The sequence below is a fragment of the Vombatus ursinus genome, unplaced genomic scaffold (assembly GCF_900497805.2).
Source record: "Vombatus ursinus unplaced genomic scaffold, bare-nosed wombat genome assembly UNPS02014770.1, whole genome shotgun sequence".
Taxonomy (NCBI): domain Eukaryota; kingdom Metazoa; phylum Chordata; class Mammalia; order Diprotodontia; family Vombatidae; genus Vombatus; species Vombatus ursinus.
In genome coordinates this window covers 28215332-28237580 of record NW_020954548.1, presented here as the reverse complement: position 1 = coordinate 28237580, position 22249 = coordinate 28215332, and the positions used below count along the sequence as shown (strand labels likewise).

The following is a 22249-nucleotide window of genomic DNA, read 5'->3' as shown; positions in this document are numbered from 1 at the left end:
CGCGGGGGGCCGGCGGGCTGAGCCAAGTCCTGGCAGGGGTGTAGAAGACGCAGCTAACTGTTGGGGCTCGCCGGCGCCCCTGACCCCCGAGACCCCCGCCATCTCACTGCCTCTGGGCTCTGATTCCCAGCCGCTAGCTTGCACCATTTTCCTCCCCGCCTCCCCAGCCTTCAGTACGGTTTGGGGGACGCCAGCGAACGTCAGATAAAAAGCAGGACCTGGCAGGGGCGGGGCCAGGAGCTGGGGGCGGGGCTCCAGCCCGGCCGCGGCGGTTTTCCCGCCGAGTTAGGGCTGCAGGTGTGTGTTAGTGTGTCAGTTGCAGCGGCCCCGGGCGTCCCCTCTCCTCCAGCTCCCCGTGAGGCCGCCATGCTGCCTGCCTCCTGCTCCCACAGGTAAGGGTCCCAGCGTTGGACACACACAGCCGTGCACGCGTTCGTAAGGGTTCTGGGTCCCAGGACGGCAGCAGCCCCTGGTGCCGGTGACATTCTGACCACGTTCTGGGAATCCCGGAGCCTTCTTGGGCTCTGTCTGCGCGCGCAGGCGGGGGAGGGGGATGGGGAAGAAGGGACTCGTGGGAGGAAAGAAGGGGGGGATGGGTGAGAGAAAGGGGGAGGGCAAGGGGAAAGAGGGGCGTGGGATAAATGGGGAGGGGGAGGGAAACTGGGAAAGGAAAAGGGGAATAGGGAGGAGAAAGTGGGAGACTTGGGAAGAGGGGGAGGGAGAGAGGAAGAGAAGGAGGGAAATGGGGGAGGGCGAAACAGCGAAAGGGGAAAAGAAAGAGGGAGGGGAAGGAGGGTGCAGAGAAAAGAGGAACAGGAAGGGGGGGACAAGGAAGGGGGCAGGGGACTTGGAGGAAGGAAAGGGAGGGTCAGGGGGGAGAGAACTGACAGCTGAACTTCTGCTGGGGGTGGGGGGCTTGGGGGTGTGTTTGCAGGCTGGTCACTGAGCTCCAGGGAGCCCTGGCAGCCTGTCAGAAGAAGGAGGAGGCGTTGCAACAGTCCATTGCCCGCTGCCGAGTATTGCTTCAACCCTGGTATCCCTGGGGAAGGGGATGGTTGGCCTGGGTCTGATTCCCCAGAGAGCCCCCACCTCTGCCCAGACCCCGGCTGAGCTGGGGTCCTTTGAGGACTGCCTCCCTTGCTCTGCCTTTTGGGGTCCGGCATTCCAGCATCTGCAGCGGGTTGAGTCTTTAATTTGTCCGCAGACACGCCCACATCAAGGGTATCTCACCCAGAAGGGCCCCGGAGGAAGAAGCCTCCACGGTTTTGCCCTCCTGAGTAAGGGGAGAGAGTTAACAAAATCATAGACTTTTTGAGTCAGAAGGGACCTCAGAGGCTATCTCGTCTAACCCCGTCATTTGACCGATGAGGCACTGAGGCCAGAAAAGTTACTTGCCTAAAAGTCACATAGGACAGTAAATAGCCGAGGCAGTATTTGAACCCAAACCTGATTCCAAATCCAACGCTACTTTCTCATTACGGTGTTGAGCCTTCTCTAATGATCAAGACTGGTTTGTAGGGAGGGAAGGGGACAAGAATTGTTTGTATATGTGTGTGGGTCTCTCCTAGGAATCTGATGGGAAGGTCACTAATCTTATAGTAACAAGACCTGGATTCAGATTCCAACTCAGATATTCTAAGCAAATCATTTACTCTCTTAGAGTTTTGATTTTTGTTTGTCAAAATGTTAAGAATAAGTCTTACAGCAGCCTGCACTTACCTCAGCAGGGTGGTTGTGAAGAAAGCTCTTTATAAACTGTAAATGGTGAGGTGTTATGGATTCTGTCTCCTTCCAGGGAAGTGCCTTCTCCCCCAAGCCCTGAGCCAGCCAGAAGCACAGAGACTAAACCTGGTGAGCCTTGGTCTGGGCCTCTCTCCTCCGGGCTGTGAGCAGAGGTAGCGTGGCCACTGTGCTCCCCAGTGTGTGCATAGTCTTGGTAGGGGGTTGGAGTTTGGGTGGGTAGGGGAGAGCCTCAGTTGGCCTAGCTAGTAGTGAATTGGGGCCATTCCGGGAAAGCAACAGTTTGGATGGGAAAGACAGATTGCTTCTTTCTAACAGTCTAAGTCTGCAGGCATTAGAAGGGGGGAGCAGGTCAGATTGAGGGGAGGGGTTGAGTGGGGTGGGTAGTCTTAGGCAGAATTCTTCTCTGACTTCTAGCTTTCACAGCACATGAACCAACTCCCAAAGAACTCAAGGAATTGGAGCTGCTGAACCAGGCCCTGGAGAAAGCCCTTCAGGTCCGGAAAGGCATCTGCCAGGTCCAGTCATCGAAGAGTGCCTCCAGTGGGAAAACTGCCCCTTCTCTGGTCACTGCCCAAGCAGGCCCTGGGGCCAGGCCCAGAACTTCAAATCCAAAAGCCTGTGTTCCAGCCAAGCCTCCACCTACCTCTCAAAGGGATAGTGGTAGGCTGAAAAAACCTGCCAGAGCCTCCTCCCATAGGGGCAAGGCCCCTGGAAATGCTCTCACACATGCTAGGCAACCAGAGAACTCAATGCCCATCGAGGGGCCTTCCCTCTGCCCTCTGCCTTCCCAAGGCCAGGTCCCAGGGCTCCCAACTTCCACCCCAGTTTCAGTCTTAAGAGAAGCAGGTGCTACTGGGCCCAGCCCTGGACCAGAAGAAGGAAAGATCCAACCAGGCCTTAGGTCTGAGGCCTTCACACTCAAGGAGAAGGGGTAGGTTTCCTGAACTGTGCAATGCATGATTGGGGTTTTGGCAAAGGTGGCTGAGCTTTTATAGGCTTTTGCCCACTAGACTTAGACCTTCTGTGGGGCCCACAGAAGTAAACGGGAGCAGAGCTCTTGAGGAAAACTTGGAATGTTATACCTTTGGACGACCTGTGAAGGTTAACAAGGACTTTGGAGGACCACACTTCCCAGGCTTAGTCCTGTACTCTCTAGACTGACTGCCTGACAACCCAAGAGGATCTTTTTGGGGTATCTCCCCTTTTCCCCCATATCCTGGAGCAGAGATTTAGCTAGATCCAGAGGTGCCAGGCTCTCAGCCATCGTTATCTTCAGGCCACTCAGATTAAGCCATGAGGTCCGGAGGCTCCTTGTTTATTATGAAGCCTGATACCTTGGACAATGATGTTGAACCCTTACTACCCTGAGGACCAGGTCCTCGCTGAGTGTTGCCTTGCCTCAATGGCTCTAGCTAGAGTCCTGTGAAGTTGCCAGGTATTACAGGCACTGACTTCTTGTCACCAAGACACCTCTTCTCCCCAACTAGGCCAGTCTTGGCCCTTTGTTTCTGCAGTCTTGCTGTTGGGAGCCACCAGCCTGATAGCCCAGGGTGACCTGGTCACTGGGCTCCTACCTCCTCAGGACTCTGTAGAGCTCCACGGATGAGCTTAGGGCATGGAGATGGGGCTGCTCTCCCTAGGCTTTTGGCTAGAGGAGAACTCAGGGTCCTGAGCATGGCAGGGAGCCCTGACTGGTGATTGCTTTTTGCAGGACACAGCTGCAGCTGCCTCTGTTTTATAAGAAAATCGCTTCCAGGAATTCCAGGTGAGGTTTGCTCATTAGGCAGAAAGATTTGAGGCCCCTTAAGGATATCCACTGCCAGGTAGGGTGGCAGTGAGACTCTCAGAAGCCTCAGGCCAACTTCCAGCACTTTGGCTTCAGAAGATCTGAACCAGGCACACCTGCTCCCATACCTTCTTAATATCTCAATTAAGTGGCCTTTTCAGTTACGTTGTCCTTTGAAGAGGAAGCAGGCTCCGAGAAGGGGCATGACTGATGGAGGTCACACAATGAATTGTTGGCAGACTAGACACTTCAGGCCCAGGACTCCAGTTTCCCAGACCACAACCTTTACCAGTATGATACCTCAATTAAGAAGGGGAGGTAGGGCTTACGCCTTTTGTTCTTCTCTTGGGTCACAGGTATCAAACTCTCCTCTAAACTTCCTAATGCTAGATTAAAATCGAATTGGGAAATGTTTAACAAAATAAATACAGTATAACAGATAATGTTAATTTTCATGATTTTTGAAGTCAATAGCAGCCAGAAGCAACCCATTTTTTTAATGAGAGATTTAAAATTTTGTTTCTACTTTCATGTGAAGAATTTATGTACAATTTAAATTTTCATTAGACTTATTTAGTAATAAAGATGACTTCAGGATAGTTTTTAGCCACTTAATAGTATTTTATTTTTTCCAATTACTTGGAAATATAGTTTTCAACATTTGCTTTTATGAGATTTTCAGTTCCAAATTTTTTTTCTCCCTCCCTCTTTCCCATCCCCCCTCCCCAAGACAGCAAGCAATCTGATATAGGCTATACACGTACAATCATATTAAACATATTTCCACATTAGTCATGTTGTGAAAGAAGAATCAGAACAAAAGGAAAAAAAACCATGAGAAAGGGGAAAAAAAAGACAAAATAGTATGCTTCAATTCGCATTCAGATTCCATAGTTCTTTCTCTGAATGTGGATAGCATTTTCCATGATGAGTCTTTTGGAATTGTCTTAGATCCTTGCTTTGCTGCGAAGAGCTAAAACTATCAAACTTGGTCATAGCACCATGTTGTTGTTAGTGTGTACAATGTTCTCCTGGTTCTGCTCACTTGGCATCAGTTCCAACAGCCACCCATTTCTATTTGAGTTTAACCCCACTGTCTTGGGTAGTCCCCTATGCTGCCGAGACCTGACTTGCATTTTTTTACTGCAAATTTCCAGAATAGATTGTTCAACTTTAGCAGAGGTCCTTTGACTTCTCCTTGTCTCTTTTCCTATTCTCTGAGGAAGTTAGCCTACAGGGAGAAAGTACAGTCTTGGACAGTGGACTCTCTGTGACTACCAGTAGATGATTCCCCCCTCCCCCACAAAACCATCATCCTCTTCAAGGTCATTGGCCTTGCCTGATAGCTCTTTGTTCTAACTAGTCCTTTTCCCTTAATCAGAGGACCCTCAGGCTCTAAACCCATCTCATGGCTTAGAGGAAGGTACCAAGGATTATTAATGGAGACCCTAAACTAGGTCCTTTCTTATTAATCAGGAGTCTGCTTGAACCCAGCTGGTTCCAGTTTAGTGGATCTGGTTGTTAAATTTTCATTGTGAGCATTTACACCTCAGAAATCAGCAACACCTACAAATTAGGGCTTGATTTCTTGTTATCTAGACTTAAGAAGGTGATGGAGATTAAGATTAATGAATTAAGATTAATAATACAGATTAAATTTAAGAGTATGATGTGCATTTTTTGAGAGCCACTTGTTAAATATTTGCCTGTGCACTCCTATGCACCTAACATACAATAGAAACAGGAAAGGCTGATTGAAATGATCCGAGTTTCAGCTATATCTGTGCCTTTGTTGTTCAGTCATTTCAGTTGTCTGGCTCTTTGTGACTCCATTTTTGGGGTTTTCTTGGCAAAGATACTGAAATAGTTTGCCATTTCTTTTTCCAGTTCATCTTACAGATGAGGAAACTGAGGCAAACAGGGTTAAGTGATTTGCCCAGGGTCACATAGCTAGTATGTGTTTGAGAGTAGATTTTAACTTAGGAAGATGCTTTTTGGTTCCAGGCCTGGCACTCTGTGCACTATGGCGCCACCTAGTGGCCATGCCTGTTATCTGCGCCTGTATCTGTGTGCATTCTGTTGTGTATTTATGTATATCCTAGCCTGTGGGCCCAGGTCCAGCACTACCAATCCAGTGCTGATACTGCTGTGGCTGCTGCCAAAGCCCATTTCATGGAGAGAATGAAGGTGACTGTATCCTTGCCAGGTGCTCTGGGTTATGGGGCATGTGCTGAGGGAGTGGGAAGGGAATGCCACTGGCTCCCAGGTTCTTTAGCTTGGGGCAGGGAGAGTTAGAAGCCAAGGGGAAGAGCTCTTGGGCTAATGGGAGATTTGGCTAAAAGCCATAGCTACTGATATCACTCTCCCTTGGGATGATTGTGAGACCCCAGCTGGCTCTTAATGGAGCCAGAGGGGCTCCATCCCTCATATGACAGTACTCACAGAAGTCGTTTGCCCGTGGATTGCTCACTGCTACCTTGGGGAGCATGAGGGGAAGGGGGAAAATTAGCCATCTGCCAAAGACTGCCTCTCCCTGGGGCACCTTCTGCTGGGGTCTGTAAGGGATAGGGGGAGATCCCTGGGATTGAGATGAAAGGGAAGAAGAAGCCCCAAGAAAACTTTCCCTGACTTGCTCTGAGTTTGACTTGCCTGGCCCAGCAATCAGTCTTGCTGAGATCCAGGAGGAGGTGAATCGCCTAGACCAGGCCTGCCATCTACTGACCCAGCATCTGGAAGAGGCACTGGATGTGAATGGGGAGGCAGCTACAGGTGAGAAAGGAAGCACACAGAACTGCATGGACCTTACTTAGCTGAAGGGAAAAGGGGAAGCATGAGCAGGTGTTGGGAGGGTCGTAGGGGAATGGGTGGAGTTAATGGCTTCTAAAGCCACGTCCTTCCCTTCTCCTGCAGCCTCTCTGAGCTGGGAGCAGGAATACCACCGTCTGGTCACTTTGGAAGGACTGCAAGCTGCCGTAGAACGGCATTTGCTGAGACTCCGAGAGCTTCGAGATGGTGAGGCTCCCTGGCAGGCCACCAGAGGCAGGCTAGACTGAGGTTTGCATTAGGATGACTTCGCCTTGCCTCCCACGCCTTGGTCTTCAGTCCAAGGCCAGTGCCGGAGGTGGGAGGTGGGGGAAGCAGCAGATACCTCTGCTAGGTCTCTTGACCTTGATCTGCTGCCCTGGGTGGGTGGGGGGAGCAGTAGGAGTGGGGAGCACTAATCGTCCCACCCAGCTCTTCTGAGAGCAAGGCTGGGTTCTGTAATCGCAGGAGGGAGGGGCAGGTTCACCTTGAGATTGTCCTTCCCTTAGAGGCCGTTTTCTAACGTGCTGCTCCGAGGTGGTGTGCCTTGTTGTCATAGTGTTTGTGTTTTTTAAATAATTTTATGTCTTGCCTCCTGGAGAGTCATTCCTATAGCAAAGAATGAAAAACAGGGCAAAAAAGTTTGGCTTAGCCAACCAGTAGATCAGTTAGGTCTGACATCATATCTAGGGTTCCACACCCGGAGTCTCCCACGTTCGCAGAGAAGGAAGGGATATATACTGTCATATTTCTTTGGGGCCAAGCTTAGCGTGCTTGTGCTTCTTAACAATTGTTCACAGACTGGCGGGTGCTGGCTTCTCAGCTCCAGCTGGGGCCCAGGGTTCCTCCTCTCCTGCCGGTGGCTCCTTGGCACCTTCCAGGTATATTAGTGCCAAGTTCACTATGTACTCTCCGCTGCTCCCGTCCGAAGAACTAGCCCTTTGTCTTCTTCATTAGCTTAGCTGTTCTGCTGAAGGCATTCCTCACCCTGAAATTGGTATGCGGCAGCTGACCAGACAGCAGGAAATGGAGTACTTAGCCCCTTGCAGTGGAGGGTGCTACCAAGGGGGAAGGGAAGAAGCATTTATTTGGTGCCTACGATGTGCACTTTACAAATGTTATGTCATTTGATCCTAAAAAACAACCCTGTTAGGTTTGCTATGATTCCTGTTTTACAGTTGAAGAAACTGAGACAGAAGGAAGCCAGAGGTTAAGTGACTTGCCCAAGATCACACAGTTAGTGTCTGAGGCTGGATTTGAACTTGGATTTTCCTGATTCCAGGTCTGCGCTCTGCCCATGGTGCCATCTAGCTGCCTAGGTGTTCAGTAGATAGACCTATCAAGGTCACAGGGCTTCTGCCTTCGCTATAGGTTGTCCCACCTGGCTTCAGAGGCACCCCATAATCAGTTAAGGTTGATCATGGCCACTTTGGTGTCATCAAAAAATCATCAGTCTTACAGCCTCTCTTAAAGCCATACCTTGGAGCGCCATCCTGTAGAAGTGTGAGTGGTAGCTATTATCCTGTTCTGGTGCTTTGGGAGGGGAGATTAGCTAGTGGCTTACTTGCTATAATAGTGGGGTAAGCTAACTGTCCCAACCGTTGCTGCTGGTAGTAAGAGGCTCTGAGCTCTCTCTTTTCTCTCTCCTGTTCCTCTTCCTTGCCCCCACCAATGCAGCAGAGGAACAGTGGTTGGGCCCCAGGCCTGTAGAGAGCTCCCTTTGGGGCTCAGCCCTGTGTTTAGGAGGAAAGGGATCCAGTGGGTCCACCAACCATATCGTCTACTCCAGTGTGGAAGAGCTGCAGACCATGACAGCTCTCAAGCTTCGAGTGACAATGTTGAAGCAGCAGATCCACCTTGAAAAGGTACACACCTGTCCTTTCCTGATATAGCGGCAAGAATTCCCATTGAGCCAGCCATTGGCTTACTTGATCTCCTTTTTCATGAACTCTTTTCTCTGTGGACTTAATAATTCTGTGTCTGGGAGGTCAGACAAAGGGAATATGTGTCCAGGGGGGAAATTATTTCCTCTGGAGGAAAAAATAGTTGAGGGATGTGGAACTAGATCCTTTGCATGCAGCTTTTTTTTGTTCTGTCTGGCAGCATCTGCCCTCCCCAAGATTCCAAGAAGGGCTTGTTGTCAGAATCTGGCACAGTCTTAGGGTTCTTCGCACCAGTGTACATTGAGTCTTGTATGTGATAGAGACATGTTCACATCTGGTGTCTGCATTTTTGTGGTGCAGTCACTAGATTTTGGTGTTTTTTTTGATTGTTTTGTTTTCGTTTTTTTTATCTGGGTCATGGGTGGGGAGGAGGTGTTTTTCTGGTATAGACACTCAGGGTGTAAGGAGTTGGTGTATGTGTATACATGGGTACAGTCCTCATGATGGGAGGCTGGAGTATTTAGAACCCTTGTTGTCTCTGTGACACCCCCAGGTTCTGATGGAAGAACTTCTCCCCCTGGTGAGATCTGAAAACCCTGCTGGCCCAGCTCAAGTGGCACTGTACCGTGCTATCCACAGCCAACTCTGTGAAGCTGGGGAACGCTTCTCCATACTGGTGAGAGATGAGCCATCTGTCTGAGCCTGGCGTGGGCCCATTCATCACTCCACGCTGGGCCCTCCCTCCCTCCACTGAACTTAGGTTCCTATTAGCCAGCAACCTTTGCTTTCTGTTCTGTAGGAAGTCTTGAAAGCAGTATGGGAACATTAAACGTCATAACTGATCTCTGCCCTCCTCCACCACCATTTCCTTGCCCATCTGTCTTTCTGTCTAATCCAGGATGGTAGGACCCAGTAGCCTAGGCCAAGGACAGAGAGGGGCTTATTGTTTGTACAAGGCTATGGCTCCTTGGGGAGAGGAGAGGATGAGGAGGGACTGATGGCTGTAAGGGCACTGTATTGACTAATAGTACTGATAATCTAAGCTGGAAGAGTGAGGGAGGTGGTAGCCTAGAAGTGGACAGGGGCTCTTATAGTGCTACTGAGGGCCTTAGTGATAGCAGAAGATTGAAATTGCCCTGAGACCAGAGCCTCCTTCAGGAATGTTCCACTTCACACATAGCCAGCACAGCACAAGACATTTGTTCAGTGGTAAGAGGGTGATAGTGAAATTTACTGAAAGGCACAGTCATCCTTCTTCAGGCTAGGACAGTTGAGAGAGCCTTCCAGGAGGAGGTGGACTTAAGTTAGGCCTTGAAGAATAGAGGGGCGTTGGTCAGGGTGAGGGAGTATTTTAGATAGAGGACAGAGTTAGCAAAGGAGAAGACATGGGAAGGCCTGGCAATTTGTGGAGAGAGACCAACAAGGATGGAAAAGTAGGTGGTGGGGCTAGAGTAAAGGGCCTCAAAGGCCGGGCTAAGGAGTATGGACTTGATTTTGTACACAGTGAGGAAGCTATGGAAGGGTATATCAGGAGGTCATAAATTGGGCTCTAGTCCCAGTTCTGGGCCTTACTTTCTGGGTGATAGTGTCTTCATCTCTACAATGGGGAGAATATTTGTATAACATATAAAGTACTTTGGAAATGTGAGTTTTGTCAACATTTAATAAAGGTGTATGAGATTCAAACTCAGGACTTCTAACTTCCTGAAACATGCAGTGATTTCAGTTCAGATTGGCACAACTGCACTCACTTCTTACATAGAGATAGTTGTCTACGAGTTACTTTTATTTATTCTTAAATATATTTTTATTCCAAACTTAAAACACCAAATATTGAGCATTTCCATATATAGGAGAACTCCAAAAGAGGATTATCTGTAACCCCCCTCCCCTTCTTAAAAATTATATAATTCAACTCATTAATTTCAAAACCATTCTGCTTGTCTATGTTTCCTTCTGGACTTCTGTGCACATTAAAAATGTTTCATTGGCTCTTTTTTTTTGGCATCATCATCATCATCATTATTCCCCTGTTTTCCCTGCTCCATACACACACACCTCCCAAATTAAAAACAGAAAGAAAAAAAACTATAACAGATGAGCATCATCAAGCAAAATAGATCTACATGATGGCCATATCCAAAAATATATCTCTCCTTCACACCTTGAGGCCATTATCTCTGTCAGGAGATGGATAACACGCTTGTTGGAAAGTCCTCTGAAAACATGGTTGGTTGTTGCTTTGATTAGAGTTCTTAAGTTTTTTTAAGGTGTTTTTCTTAACAATGTTTTGTCATTGTACAAATTGTTCTTCAGGTTTCTCTCCATCCATTTCAACATTTCTTATGGCAGGATCATATTCCATTATATTCATATGCCATAATTTGTTCAGCCATTCTCCAATTTATTGGCACTACCTTTGTTTACCATTCTTTGATACAACAAAAAGTTCTGCTGTACGTACTTTTGTACATATCTGCCCATTCCCTCTTTCTTTTATCTATAATGACTTTTTGTTTATAGTTCCAAATTGCTTTTCATAATGGTGGGATCAGATCATAACTTCATCAATAGTACATTAGTGTGCCTGTCTTCCCACTCCTCCCCAATTGTCATTTTCCATTTTTTGTCATTTGTTCTAATTTTAATTTCTATTACTATTAGTCATTTGGAGTGTTTTTTCATATGGTTGTTGTTAGTTTGCCTTTTTTCTCTTGAATGGACTGTTCATATCCTCTGGCCACTTACCTGTTAGGAAATGGTTCTTGTTCTTATACATTTACATCAATTACCTATGTCTCTGAGCTTTATGCCAGTACCATTAGTGACCTATTTGCTTTTTCTGTGGAAATCTTTCAAGTCCCCCAGAAGTAACCACAATGGACTGGAGTAGCTTCATTTTATTAAACAGAGAAACTGGAGCCCCTAGAGAAGAAATGATGGGCTCAAAGTCATTCAGGTAATAATCTTAGCTAGGATTTGAATCTGAGGCTGCATTCACCAGTGCTCTTTGCATCATACCCTATGCTCCTGCCCTCAGAAACATTTGTTTCTCTCTTGCCCATCTGCTTGGATTTGCAGAACATCCCCCACGTCTGCCAGTCACAAAGCCCTTTAGTCACAGCTGTCTGGGAACTCATTTGGCAGACAACAGGCTTTCGACTTGGTTTTCTTTCTACATGAGAAGGGAGCTGGGTCCACAAAGGATCATTATAGATCATTATGTTCAAGGAACAAGATTCACCCTGAAGAGAAAGAGAAAACTGGAGAAATGAATCCACCCATCCTGTTGGAAAGGATTGTATGTTGGTGTACTGTAACCGTATATGTCATGTACTGTTGGGAGTTGTATTTCAGTATAACTGAATATGTCATGTACTGATGGAAGGGATTGTGTCGTACTGTGAGGGGGGTTGTACGTTGTCAGTGTAATTGTGTAAATATATTGTTGGAGGGAACTGTATAGGTATAATTGTGTATGTAATATACTCTTGGAAGGAATTGTATGTCAGTATAACTGTAATACATTATTGGAGGGAATTTGTTGGTATAATTATATGTAATGTACTGTTGGAAGGAATTGTATGTTGATATAACTGCATATGTAATGTGCTTATATTTTAATCAAATGGATGGAATGTATTTTCAACTTGTGAGGGGCTCCAGTGAATAGAAACCTTATTGGGGAGTGTATGACCCAGGAAGCGTCTTAGTAGGTGGAACCCCAAAATCGGGGATGGATGGCAGGGTGGACCCTGGAAGTTCATAGGAGGGGCCTGAAGAGGGACCTTCTTTGAAGCAGAAAGAAAGCTAAATTTATCTTGGAGACTGTCCTAGAAGAGAATAGGGGAAAGTTGTCTCCTAAGGCAGCATGGTAGGTGGCCCCCAGGGCAGAGGTAGGCCTAGAGACAATTGGATGGGAGCTGGCCTAGCCCAGGAAGCTGTGCTGGCCAATTTGACCAGATCAGGAGTATTTTGGGGTAATATCCAGAGGGAAGTGATAGCATAGGCCTGTGTAGCAATTTCATTAGGGTGTACGCTCAGAGAATTTTGCATATAGTTTTAGGATGAATATTAAATCACTAAGGGCATTTTTATTTATCAAACTAAGGTGATTAAAGCTTAATGAGAATTTTGAAAATTTTCCAGCAATAATTTAAAAATACAGACTTAAAAATGAGGCAGAAAATGGCAGGTTTTGGTTATAGAATTAATTAGATAATATAAAAATAGTCAATTTTCATAATCTTTATCTTTTACCTGATAATAAGCTAACCCCAAAGGACTCAAATAGATTGTTTATTTTTTCCTTTCCTTCACAAGAGAATAAGACAATAGGGATTCAAATTGCCTAATCACATCATTATTCACCTTTTTAATTAACAGAGGAAGCCAATTCTTGTTCCATGTACAAACTCACGAGTCAGTTGAGGCATTGGTGCGACATACTTTTTTGATTTTTACATGTGTTAGTTTCAAAAAACCTCTTTAACCTGATACAGTAATAAGTAAATCTGCAAAAGCACTGGATAGGTTTGTAAAAGGCCTAGAAAGTTGAAAAAAATCAATCTGATTCCTTTGCCAATCAAACCAATCTCAACTCGCATTCATAGTACTCATTTTAGGGATATGTCATAACCAAAGCAACCTCACTTAAGCTCCCACTTTAAATTAGTTGGCAGCGATTTTTATATCTCTGCCAATGTCTAATGTCTCAGCTGTTTTTCATTGTAGTTACAATTTTATAAATGGTCTAATCAGTCAATGCAAGTAATCACAGAGTCCAGGAGTGAGTAAAATGAAGTTACTCTTTTTTTATATCAAAGTCATGTTTTGTCTCAAAAGCATCATTACTACCAGTGGGTGTTTTCTTTTGACTGGAGAAATTGGTCCATCATGTCCTGTACACATTTTGATATAATTGAAAAGAGATTGAAAAATATTCTAGGCTATTTCTCATCACAAAGAGGCAGATTTTTACCTTCTGTCATTACAATATATTACAATATGGAATTCTAAGAACCTCAATTTTACCACCACCTACAGAAGAGAATAGCTCACCATTTTTAAGTGTGAAGATGAATTGGGGCAGCTAGGTGGCACAGTGGATAGACCACCAGCTGTGGAGTCAGGAGGACCTGAGTTCAAATTGGGCCTCAGACCACACACTTGACACTAGCTGTGTGACCCTGGGCAAATCACTTAACCCCAGTTGCCCCCCCCCAAGAAAAGGAAAGATGAATTGCCATGAATTTAGTCCATGGATAAGGCTCCTGGCTTTTATTTTTGTATCATTAAGGAGAGTTACCCTGAGAAGCTTGTAAAATGATGGAGTAGTTGGTTATTTTATAGCAGATATTGTGGCTCTGCATGCTCCATCTTGTATTAAATATAAAGTTCTTAACCTGACACCTTCCTACGCTTCCAGTCTTCTTACACGTGACTCCTACCAACTACCATCCAGCCTCAGCGGGCTGTTTGCTGCTCCTCCCAAATGACCCTCCGTCTCCTAACTGCCTTTCACTGTTGTCCCCGACGTCCAGAATGCACTCCTTCCTCACAGCCGCCTCACACCTTCTTTGTCTTCCATCAAGACTCATTTCCAGTCTCAGTCTGTAGGAGGCATTTCTTGGTTCCTGTCGCTGCTGGTTCCTTTTCTGAGATAACCTCCCATCTACTATGTATATATCTTGCCTGTGTGTATACAGTTGTTTGCGTGTTGTTTTCCCCTTTGAACTGTGAGCTCCTTGAAGGAGGGACTGTTTTTGCCTTTCTTTGTATCCCCAGAGCTTAGTACATAATAGATGTTTAATAAATGTCTGTTGACTGACTGACACTGACTTTCATCTTCAAGTTGAAAACTACTTTGGTGAATTTTTCTCCATTACTGCATGCCCCTCCTTGAGGTCTGAATAACACTCCCAAAGGCAAACTGTTCTGTTTATTTGCAGTGCATGCATCTACTAGGACTAGGTTCAGACAATGAGTATAGCAGCGTACCTAAAGTACTTCATTTTTTCTTTGTTTCATTTGCAGTCTCACAGTCATCCATTTGTAGTGTATTATAGTGGCATTCAGATAGTGCTTTAAGTTTTGCAAAGCACTTCACAAACGTTTTCTCATTTTTTCTTCAAAACAATGCCAGGGAGGGGGTAGGTGCTATTATCACAGAACTATTAAGTGTCGAAAGCTGAATTTTAGCTCAGATCTCCCTGACTTAGAGGTCCAATATTCTGGCTGCCATGTCCAAAACACATCTCAAATGACCAGACTGTTTGAAGACTGCCAAGGACATCATTTAACTGGTCAAAAATGGACAGCATCAATTAATAATCTCCAAACAGACGCAAACTGTTCAACTGGACTTTTTTATCGTCCAAATACTGTACCACAATGGACATCTGTTCATGGTGTCCACCGTCAGTAGTAGTGTTGGCAGTTATTGAGATGATTGTTTTATTTGACGAAGAACCAATCTTTTGTTGAATGATATTTTACAAGGCCACAATTAAATCATTTTGGATGCAATTACTCACAGCTTTGAAGAAAGTGTTTCACATGATTTGCCATTAATAGATTACATTTCTGGAGCGTATTAACAAGATTTAGAAATAAGCTTTTCTCAAAACTGGCAACTCAAAGACCTCCGAATAGTCTGTCCTACTTTTTGCCAAATGTAGCATGTCAATGACCTTTTTGTCATGGCACAGTTTCTGCATAATATTGGTTCCACCAAATTCAAATCCAAATACAGCATTACTGCTTGCCATATGGGCCATTCATTCAGCTACTGCAGAGCTGGGTCTTAAAAGTCAGTCTTTGTTCCTCAGGACATTGATGTTTGGCTGATTACAAAACCCAGCATGGACTCTCAGATAATGGACTGTTTGCTCTGCTGAACTTTCAAAACTCTCAAGGTCAAAATTTCCAATTCCTTCACCTAAAATGAAAGAACAAACATTGAAGCAAAAAATTGAGGCCCATTTTTACTGTGCCACATGTGAGTCTGAGAGGGGAGGGCCCAAGGCCTCTTTTTTTATAGCATTGTCTCTCACTGGATGTGAAGGATTCAGACTAAGAGTAGAACTCCACCAAGAGAGAAATTGGGGTGGAGATTGATTAATGCCTTTTTTTAATGCCTCCATAGCCAACCAAAGAGCCTCCTAGTTTTCACAGAGGTAAATAGGAACTAGTTCAGCTAACCTGAACCAGTTGCAGAATGTCTCCCAAGTCTTTCTCCAAGTCACTTGCATTGCATGTCATCAGGAGTCTCCCAGAAACAGGCTCCCTAGACTCCAGCATGTGAAGGGCATTCTGCCCATAAGCCAATTTCCATTACAAGGGACCCAGCAGGCTTATCTGTCTAAACAAGAAGAAAACAAGAGAATCTGTGCTGAGTCTGAGCCCTCTCTTCCCAGAAGACCAAGGTGGTATAAGGGAGAATGTGTCCCTGAAGTGTTGAAGGTAAATTTTCATGTCTTTGATCTTGCTGTATGTCTAAAGTAAATATCCCCAATACACACTAGTAAATGATTATAGTAACCTTGTGTTTGACAAATGTAAAGATTTAAGCTTTTGAGATAAGACTAAGATATTTGGTATAAATTGTTGGGAAAACTGTAAAGCAGTCTTGCAGAAATTGGGTATGTATCAGTATCTTACATCATTTACCAAGATAAGATCAAAATGGATACATGACCTATATATAAAGGGAGTTATAATAAAACTAGAACATGGAACATATTACCTATCAGACTTATGGACAGGAGAAGAATTTATGAATAAACGAGAGATAGAGAGTATTTTGAGATGTAAGATGGATAATTTTGATTACATTAAATTAAAAAGATTTTGTATGAACTAAACTAATTTAGCCAAGATTAGAAGGAAAGCAGAAAATTGGGGGAAAATTTATAGTTTCTCAGATAAAGATCTCATATCTCAAATACATAGAGAACTTTTCCAAATTTATAAGAATATGAGTTATTCCCCAGTGGTCAAAGTATATGAACAGGCAGTTTTTGGATGAAGAAATCAAAACTAAATATAATCACATAAAAATCTAAATCATTATTGATTAGAGAAATACACATTAAAACAACTTTGAGAAAATTGGAAAATTGGAAAACTAATACACTGTTGGTGGAACTGTGAACTGATTCAGCCAATTTGGAGAACAATATGGAATTATGCCCAATGAGTTATTAAATTGCGTATACCTTTTGACCCAGCAATAACACTATTAGTTCTGTTTCCCAAGGTGATCAGGGAAAAAGGAAAAGAACCTATATGTTCTAAAATATTTGTAACAGCTCTTTTTGTGGGGGCAAAAACTGGAAATTGAAGGGATGCTCATCAGTTGGGGAATGACTAAACAAGTTGTGGTATGTGATTGTGATGGAATACTACTGCACTGTAAGAAATGATTGGTGAGCATATACCAAAATAAAGTCAAAATGGGTACATGATTTAGATATAAAGGCTGATACTATAAGCAAACTGAGAAAGCAAGGAATAGTTTACCTGTCAGATCTATAGAGAACAGAAGAATTCATGACCAAACAGGAGATAGAGAACATTATGAAAAGCAAAATAGATAATTTTGATTACATTAAATTGAAAAGTTTTTGCACAAACAAAGCCAATGCAACTAAGATTAGAAGGAAGGTAGAAAATTGGGAAAGAATTTTTACAACCAGCCTCTCTGATAAGGGCCTCATTTCTAAAATATATAGAGAATTAAGTCAAATATATAAGAATACAAGCCATTCCCCAATTGATAAATGGTCAAAGGATATGAACAGACAATTCTCAGATGAAGAAATTAAAGCCATCTGTAGTCATATGAAAAAATGCTCTAAATCACTATTGATTAGAGAAATGCAAATCAAAACAACTCTGAGGTACCACATCACACCTACCAGAATGGCCAACATGACAAAACAGGAAAATGATAAATGTTGGAGAAGATGTGGGAAAATTGGAACACTAATGCATTGTTGGTGGAGTTGTGAAATTATCCAACCATTTTGGAGAGCAATTTAGAACTATGCCCAAAGGGCTATAAAAATGTGCATACCCTTTGACCCAGCAATAGCACTTCTAGGGCTATATCCCAAAGAGATCACACAAATGAGAAAAGGACCCACATGTACAAAAATATTCATAGCAGCTCTTTTTGTGGTGGCAAAGAATTGGAAATTGAGAGGATGCCCATCAATTGGGGAATGGCTGAGCAAGTTGTGGTATGTGAATGTGATGGAATATTATTATGCTATAAGAAATGATGAAGAGGCTGACTTCAGAAAAACGTGGAAAGGCTTGTCTGGTCTGATGCTGAGTGCAGTGAGCAGAACCAAGAGAACGTTGTACACAATAATAGCCACGTTGTGTGATGACTAGTACTGATAAACTTAACCCTTCCCAGCAATACAATGATCTAAGACATCTCCAGAGGCCTTGTGATGGAAAATGCTATCCACACCTAAAGAAAGAACTATGGAAGCCGAATTGTTATTTTTTTTCTCTTCTGTTGAGTTTTGTTTCCTCTTTCTGATGGTTCCTCCTATTGGTTTTAATTTCTACATACAACATCACTAATGTGAAAATATGTTTAATATGAATGTAAATGTATAGTCTATATCAGATTATGTGCCGTCGTGGGGAGGGTGGTGGGGAGGAAGGGGGAGAAAAATTTTAAACTCAAAAGCATATGGAAGTGATTATTGATAAATCAAAATAAATTAATAAAAAAAGAAATGATTGGTGAGTGAAATGAGTGGAGCCAAGAGAATGTTGGATACAGTCACACCAATATTGTGTGAAGAATAATTGTGGACAACAAAGTTATTCTGCTCACTATAAATACTCAAATCAACTAGAAAGGACCTATGAAGGAAGATGCTATCCACCTCCAGAGAAAGAATTAAAAAAATTTTTTTTTTATTTTTAACATGTGTTTTTAAAACTTTGGGTTACAAATTTTCTCCCTTCCTCCCTCCCCATCCACCCTCATTGAAAAGGCAGGCATCTCGATACAGGTTATAGATGTGTAGTCATGCAAAACACTTCCATAGTAGTCCTGTAGTGATAAACTAAGTATATTTCCCTTCATCCTATCCTACCCCCATTTATTCTATTCTCTCTTTTGACCCTGTTCCTCCTCAGAAGTGTTTGCTTTTGATTATCCCCTCCCTCAATCTGTCCTCCCCTCTATCAACCCCCTGCTCTCTTGTCCCCTTCACCCCTTATTTTCCTGTAGAGTAAGATAGATTTCCATACCCCATTGTGTGTTATTCCCTCCTTAAGCCAAATCCTATGAGAATAAGATTCACTTATTCCCTCTCACCTTCCCCTCCACTGTAAAAGCCTTTTTTTGTCTGTTTCATGTGAGATATTTTACCTCATTCTACTTCTCCCTTTCTCCTTCTCCCAGTATAATCTTCTCCCACCCCTTAATTTTATTTTCCAGATATCACCCCTTCATCTTCAACTCATCCTGTGTCCTCCATCTATCTATCTATACAAATATATAATTTTTTCCCTCCCTAATACTGACAAAGGACTCATGAGTTACAAATATCATCTTTCCCTGTAGAAATGTAAACAGTTCAACCTTAATAAGTCTCTTATGATTTCTCTTTCCTGTTTACCTCTTCCATGTTCCACTTGAGTCTTGTATTTGAAGGTCAAATTTTCTATTCAGCTCTGGTCTTTTCCACAGGAATGCTTGAAATTCCTCTATTTGATTGAATGACCATTTTTTACCCTGAAGGATTATACTCAGTTTTGCTGGGTAGGTGATTCTAGGTTGTAGTCCTAATTCCTTTGCCCTCCGGAATATCATACTCCATGCCCTCCAGATCCTTAATGTAGAAGCTGCTAAATCTTGTGTTATCCTGATCGTGTTTCCACAATACTTGAATTGTTTCCTTCTGGCTGCTTGCAATATCTTCTCCTTGACCTGGGAATTCTGGAATTTGGCTACAACATTCCTATGAGTTTTCTTTTGGGGATCTCTTTCAGGAGGTGATCGGTGGATTCTTTCAATTTCTATTTTGCCCTCTGGTTCTAAAATATCAGGGCAGTTTTCCTTGATAATTTCTTGAAAGATGATGTCTAGGCTCTTTTCTTGATCATGACTTTCAGATAGTCCAATAATTTATAAGTTCTCTCTCCTGGATCTATTTTCCAGGTCAGTTGTTTTTCCAGTGAGATATTTCACACTCTCTTCTATTTTTTCATTCCTTTGGATTAGTATTACAGTGCCTTGATTTCTCAAATTGTCCCAATCTTCCAATTTCTCCATTCTAGTTTTTAAGGAAGTATTTTCTTCAGTAAGCTTTTGGACTTCCTTTTCCATTTAGCCAATTGTGCTTTTTAGGGCTTTCTTCTCCTCATTGGCTTTTTGGACCTCTTTTGCCATTTGGGTTAGGCTATTTTTTAAGGTGTTATTTTCTTCAGTATTTTTTCAGTCTCCTTTAGCATCACTCTCAATTTTTCCTCTACTTCTCTTACTTGCTTCTCAAAATCCTTTTTGAGCTCTTCCATGGCTTGGGACCAATTCATATTTTTCTTGGAGGCTTTGGATGTAGGAGCTTTGGCTTCATTGTCTTCTTCTGGTTGTATGTTTTGATCTTCTTTGTCATCAAAGTAAGATAATATAGTCTGACTCTTTTTGCACTGCTTGCTCATGATCCCGGCCAATTACTTGAGTTATAGACTCTTTGTTAAGGTACGAGTCTGTTTCCAGTGTGGAGAATGTAGTGGCCCAATCTTCAGGGGTTTTGTGCAGCTGTGTTCAGAGATACTTCTAGGGACCTGTAAATTTTCAGTTCTTCCAAGGTGCTATGATCAAGGGCGAGGTGTTTATTCCTTTCCTGGCCTGTGCTCTGGTCTATGAGTGACCACAAGCACTCTTTTCTGTCTTGGAACTGTGAGGATTTCCTCTCAACAGCCACTACAAGCTCCACCATGCCAGTGCTCCTCCTCGCCCCAGGACCTCCACCCAGAACTGTGACCAAGCACGGGCAAAGCAAGAGAATCCTGCACCAGCAGAGAGATCTCTGCAATCCCCCTCTGATCAGCCAATCGATTCCCCATCAGTCTGTGGGCAGGAAGCTCAGGAGGCAGCCGCTGCCCCTGCTGAGCTTGGGGACTGGAGCTAAGACCACTCGCTGGCTTCTCTCTCTCCCTGCTGACACAGACTTTTCCCACTGACCTTCCAAGTTGTCTTTGGCGTTCTTGGGTTGAGAAGTCTGGAAACCGCCACAGCTGCCCGAGATTCAGTCCTCTGAGGCCTGCTCCAGGGTTGCTGTGGCCTTTGAGCCCATGCCAAACTGCACTCCTCTCCCAGCTCGAAGTGATATAACTTTCTGATCAACTATCCAGGCTGTCTTGGGCTGGAAATTTTTTTGCTCTGTCTTTTTGTGGGTTCTGCTGCTTTAGAATTTGTTTAGAGCCATTTTTTTATAGGTATTTGGAGAGGTTTGGGAGAGAGCTCAAGCAAGTCACTGCTTTTACTCTGCCATCTTGGCTCTACCCAGAGAAAGAATTGATAACTAGAAGTACATATATTGTGATTTTACACATATTTATAAATCTGTGTCACATGGTGACCTTCTCTAGAAGGGAGGGAGGGAACTAAAAATTTAACAACAAAAATAAGTAAATAAAATAAAACAAACACAAATTAAATAATAAAAACATTTAATTTTAAAAATAAAGCAAATATCCCCCAAATGGCTATTTTCTAGTTACCTATACTTTTATACAAATTGGATTAAAATTGTCTTCATTTATATCCTATTTAACTGCTAGAAAACATGCTCAATCCAGACTGATAATGACCTTTTAGAGATTGAGATTGGTTTCTTTCTGAGTTAGCTTTTTCTAAGTCCCTAACGGTCAGATTAGTTTTTCCTTAAAAGGTCCTCAAGCCAACAAAGTAGCTTCTTGGTCAGCTAAGTGTAAAAGCCAGCATAGTCAGGGTCATAGCAGTCAGAGGGCTCTTCTCTGAGGCTTCTAAGAGAACAGTAGCGGAAACAACACTGGGATACTGTCCACAAACAGAATGACCGCTGTATCCTCCACTAAAACCTTTCCTTTCTTTGTGTATTTCATTTCATTCCAATCTTATACCTGAGGCCCATCTTGAGTCTGGCCTGGCCTAGGTCATCCAAACGAGTGTTTGATGTTTTTGATTTGGAATTACGCTGACCTGAATTAAGATATGAAGTATGCTTTTGTTGTTCATTTCTCACTTTACTGCACAGACTGGTACTTGGTGATAACAGTTATCCTCATTTAAGTTCTTAGCCCAAATATTTGTATCAGTGTTTATTTTAATTCAGTTTGCTCCTTTAAAAAATCTTGAACTGATCCATATTTTTAAAATCGAAAGGTATTGGGTAGCTAGGTGGCAGTGGATAGAGCACCAGCCCTGGATTCAAGAGGACCTGAGTTCAAATCTGGCCTCAGACAGCTACTTAGTAGCTGTGTGACCCTAGGCAAGTCACTTAACCCCATTGCCTAGCACCCCCCCCCCCAAAATAAAATCAAAAGGTAGCAAACAATTCCATTAAAATGTAGCTCCACAGGCTGGTTATACAGTACAGGCGTCAAAGATTTGCACTACTGTAGATACTGTGCTGGGAACTCCAGTTAACTTTGTCTAGAATGGTAGTGAGAGAGGAAGGCGAAGATCAAAAGTCTTCACTGAGAAGTGGTGGCTTTCTACATATTTCTACAACATCTATACTATATTAACAGTCTGGTACTTAGTACACCATACAGCAGCAGTCCATACTTTAAAAGTGAAAGTGTATCGAAATTAAAATGAAGTCCACTTTTTTTTTTAGAGGGAGGGTGACATTAAGGCTTGTTTGGGCACACCCACACACTCTGTGCTTTCTGGTGACAGGCTGTAGGAGGACAACCCAGATTCATCATCAGGTTAGTCGCATTGCATCTGGACTGGGTGAATGGGGAGTGTGTTCGTTAAATTTTTCAGTCACAGCAACTTAGCAACTTACCT

At 43.5% G+C, this 22249-nt stretch overlaps 1 protein-coding gene across 3 annotated transcripts; it reads left to right on the top strand.

Annotated features, from left to right (window-relative positions):
* Positions 1-274: 274 nt before the first annotated feature.
* Positions 275-9900, top strand: TEDC2 (tubulin epsilon and delta complex 2). Of its 3 annotated transcripts, none has more exons than XM_027863164.1 (10): positions 275-392; positions 935-1033; positions 1796-1851; positions 2167-2674; positions 3455-3508; positions 5632-5722; positions 6169-6298; positions 6440-6541; positions 8009-8196; positions 8768-9900. In XM_027863164.1, exons 1-10 carry the CDS (start codon positions 367-369, stop codon positions 8912-8914), a joined length of 1401 nt encoding a protein of 466 aa, XP_027718965.1. In that variant the 5' UTR covers positions 275-366; the 3' UTR covers positions 8915-9900. The 3 variants fall into 3 exon arrangements, with proteins under 3 accessions (XP_027718965.1, XP_027718964.1, XP_027718963.1); XM_027863163.1 differs by having other exon boundaries at positions 2158-2674; positions 8012-8196; XM_027863162.1 differs by having other exon boundaries at positions 2158-2674.
* The last annotated feature ends 12349 nt before the right edge of the window (positions 9901-22249 follow it).

What these genes read in the sequence shown, in the direction of transcription:
- TEDC2 (XM_027863162.1), top strand. Translation starts at nt 367, where the DNA reads ATGCTGCCTGCCTCCTGCTCCCACAG. An exon ending in GAATGGGGAGGCAGCTACAG is followed by an intron (nt 6,299 to 6,439) that starts GTGAGAAAGGAA and finishes CTTCTCCTGCAG; the next exon opens with CCTCTCTGAGCTGGGAGCAG. An exon ending in AGCAGATCCACCTTGAAAAG is followed by an intron (nt 8,197 to 8,767) that starts GTACACACCTGT and finishes TGACACCCCCAG; the next exon opens with GTTCTGATGGAAGAACTTCT.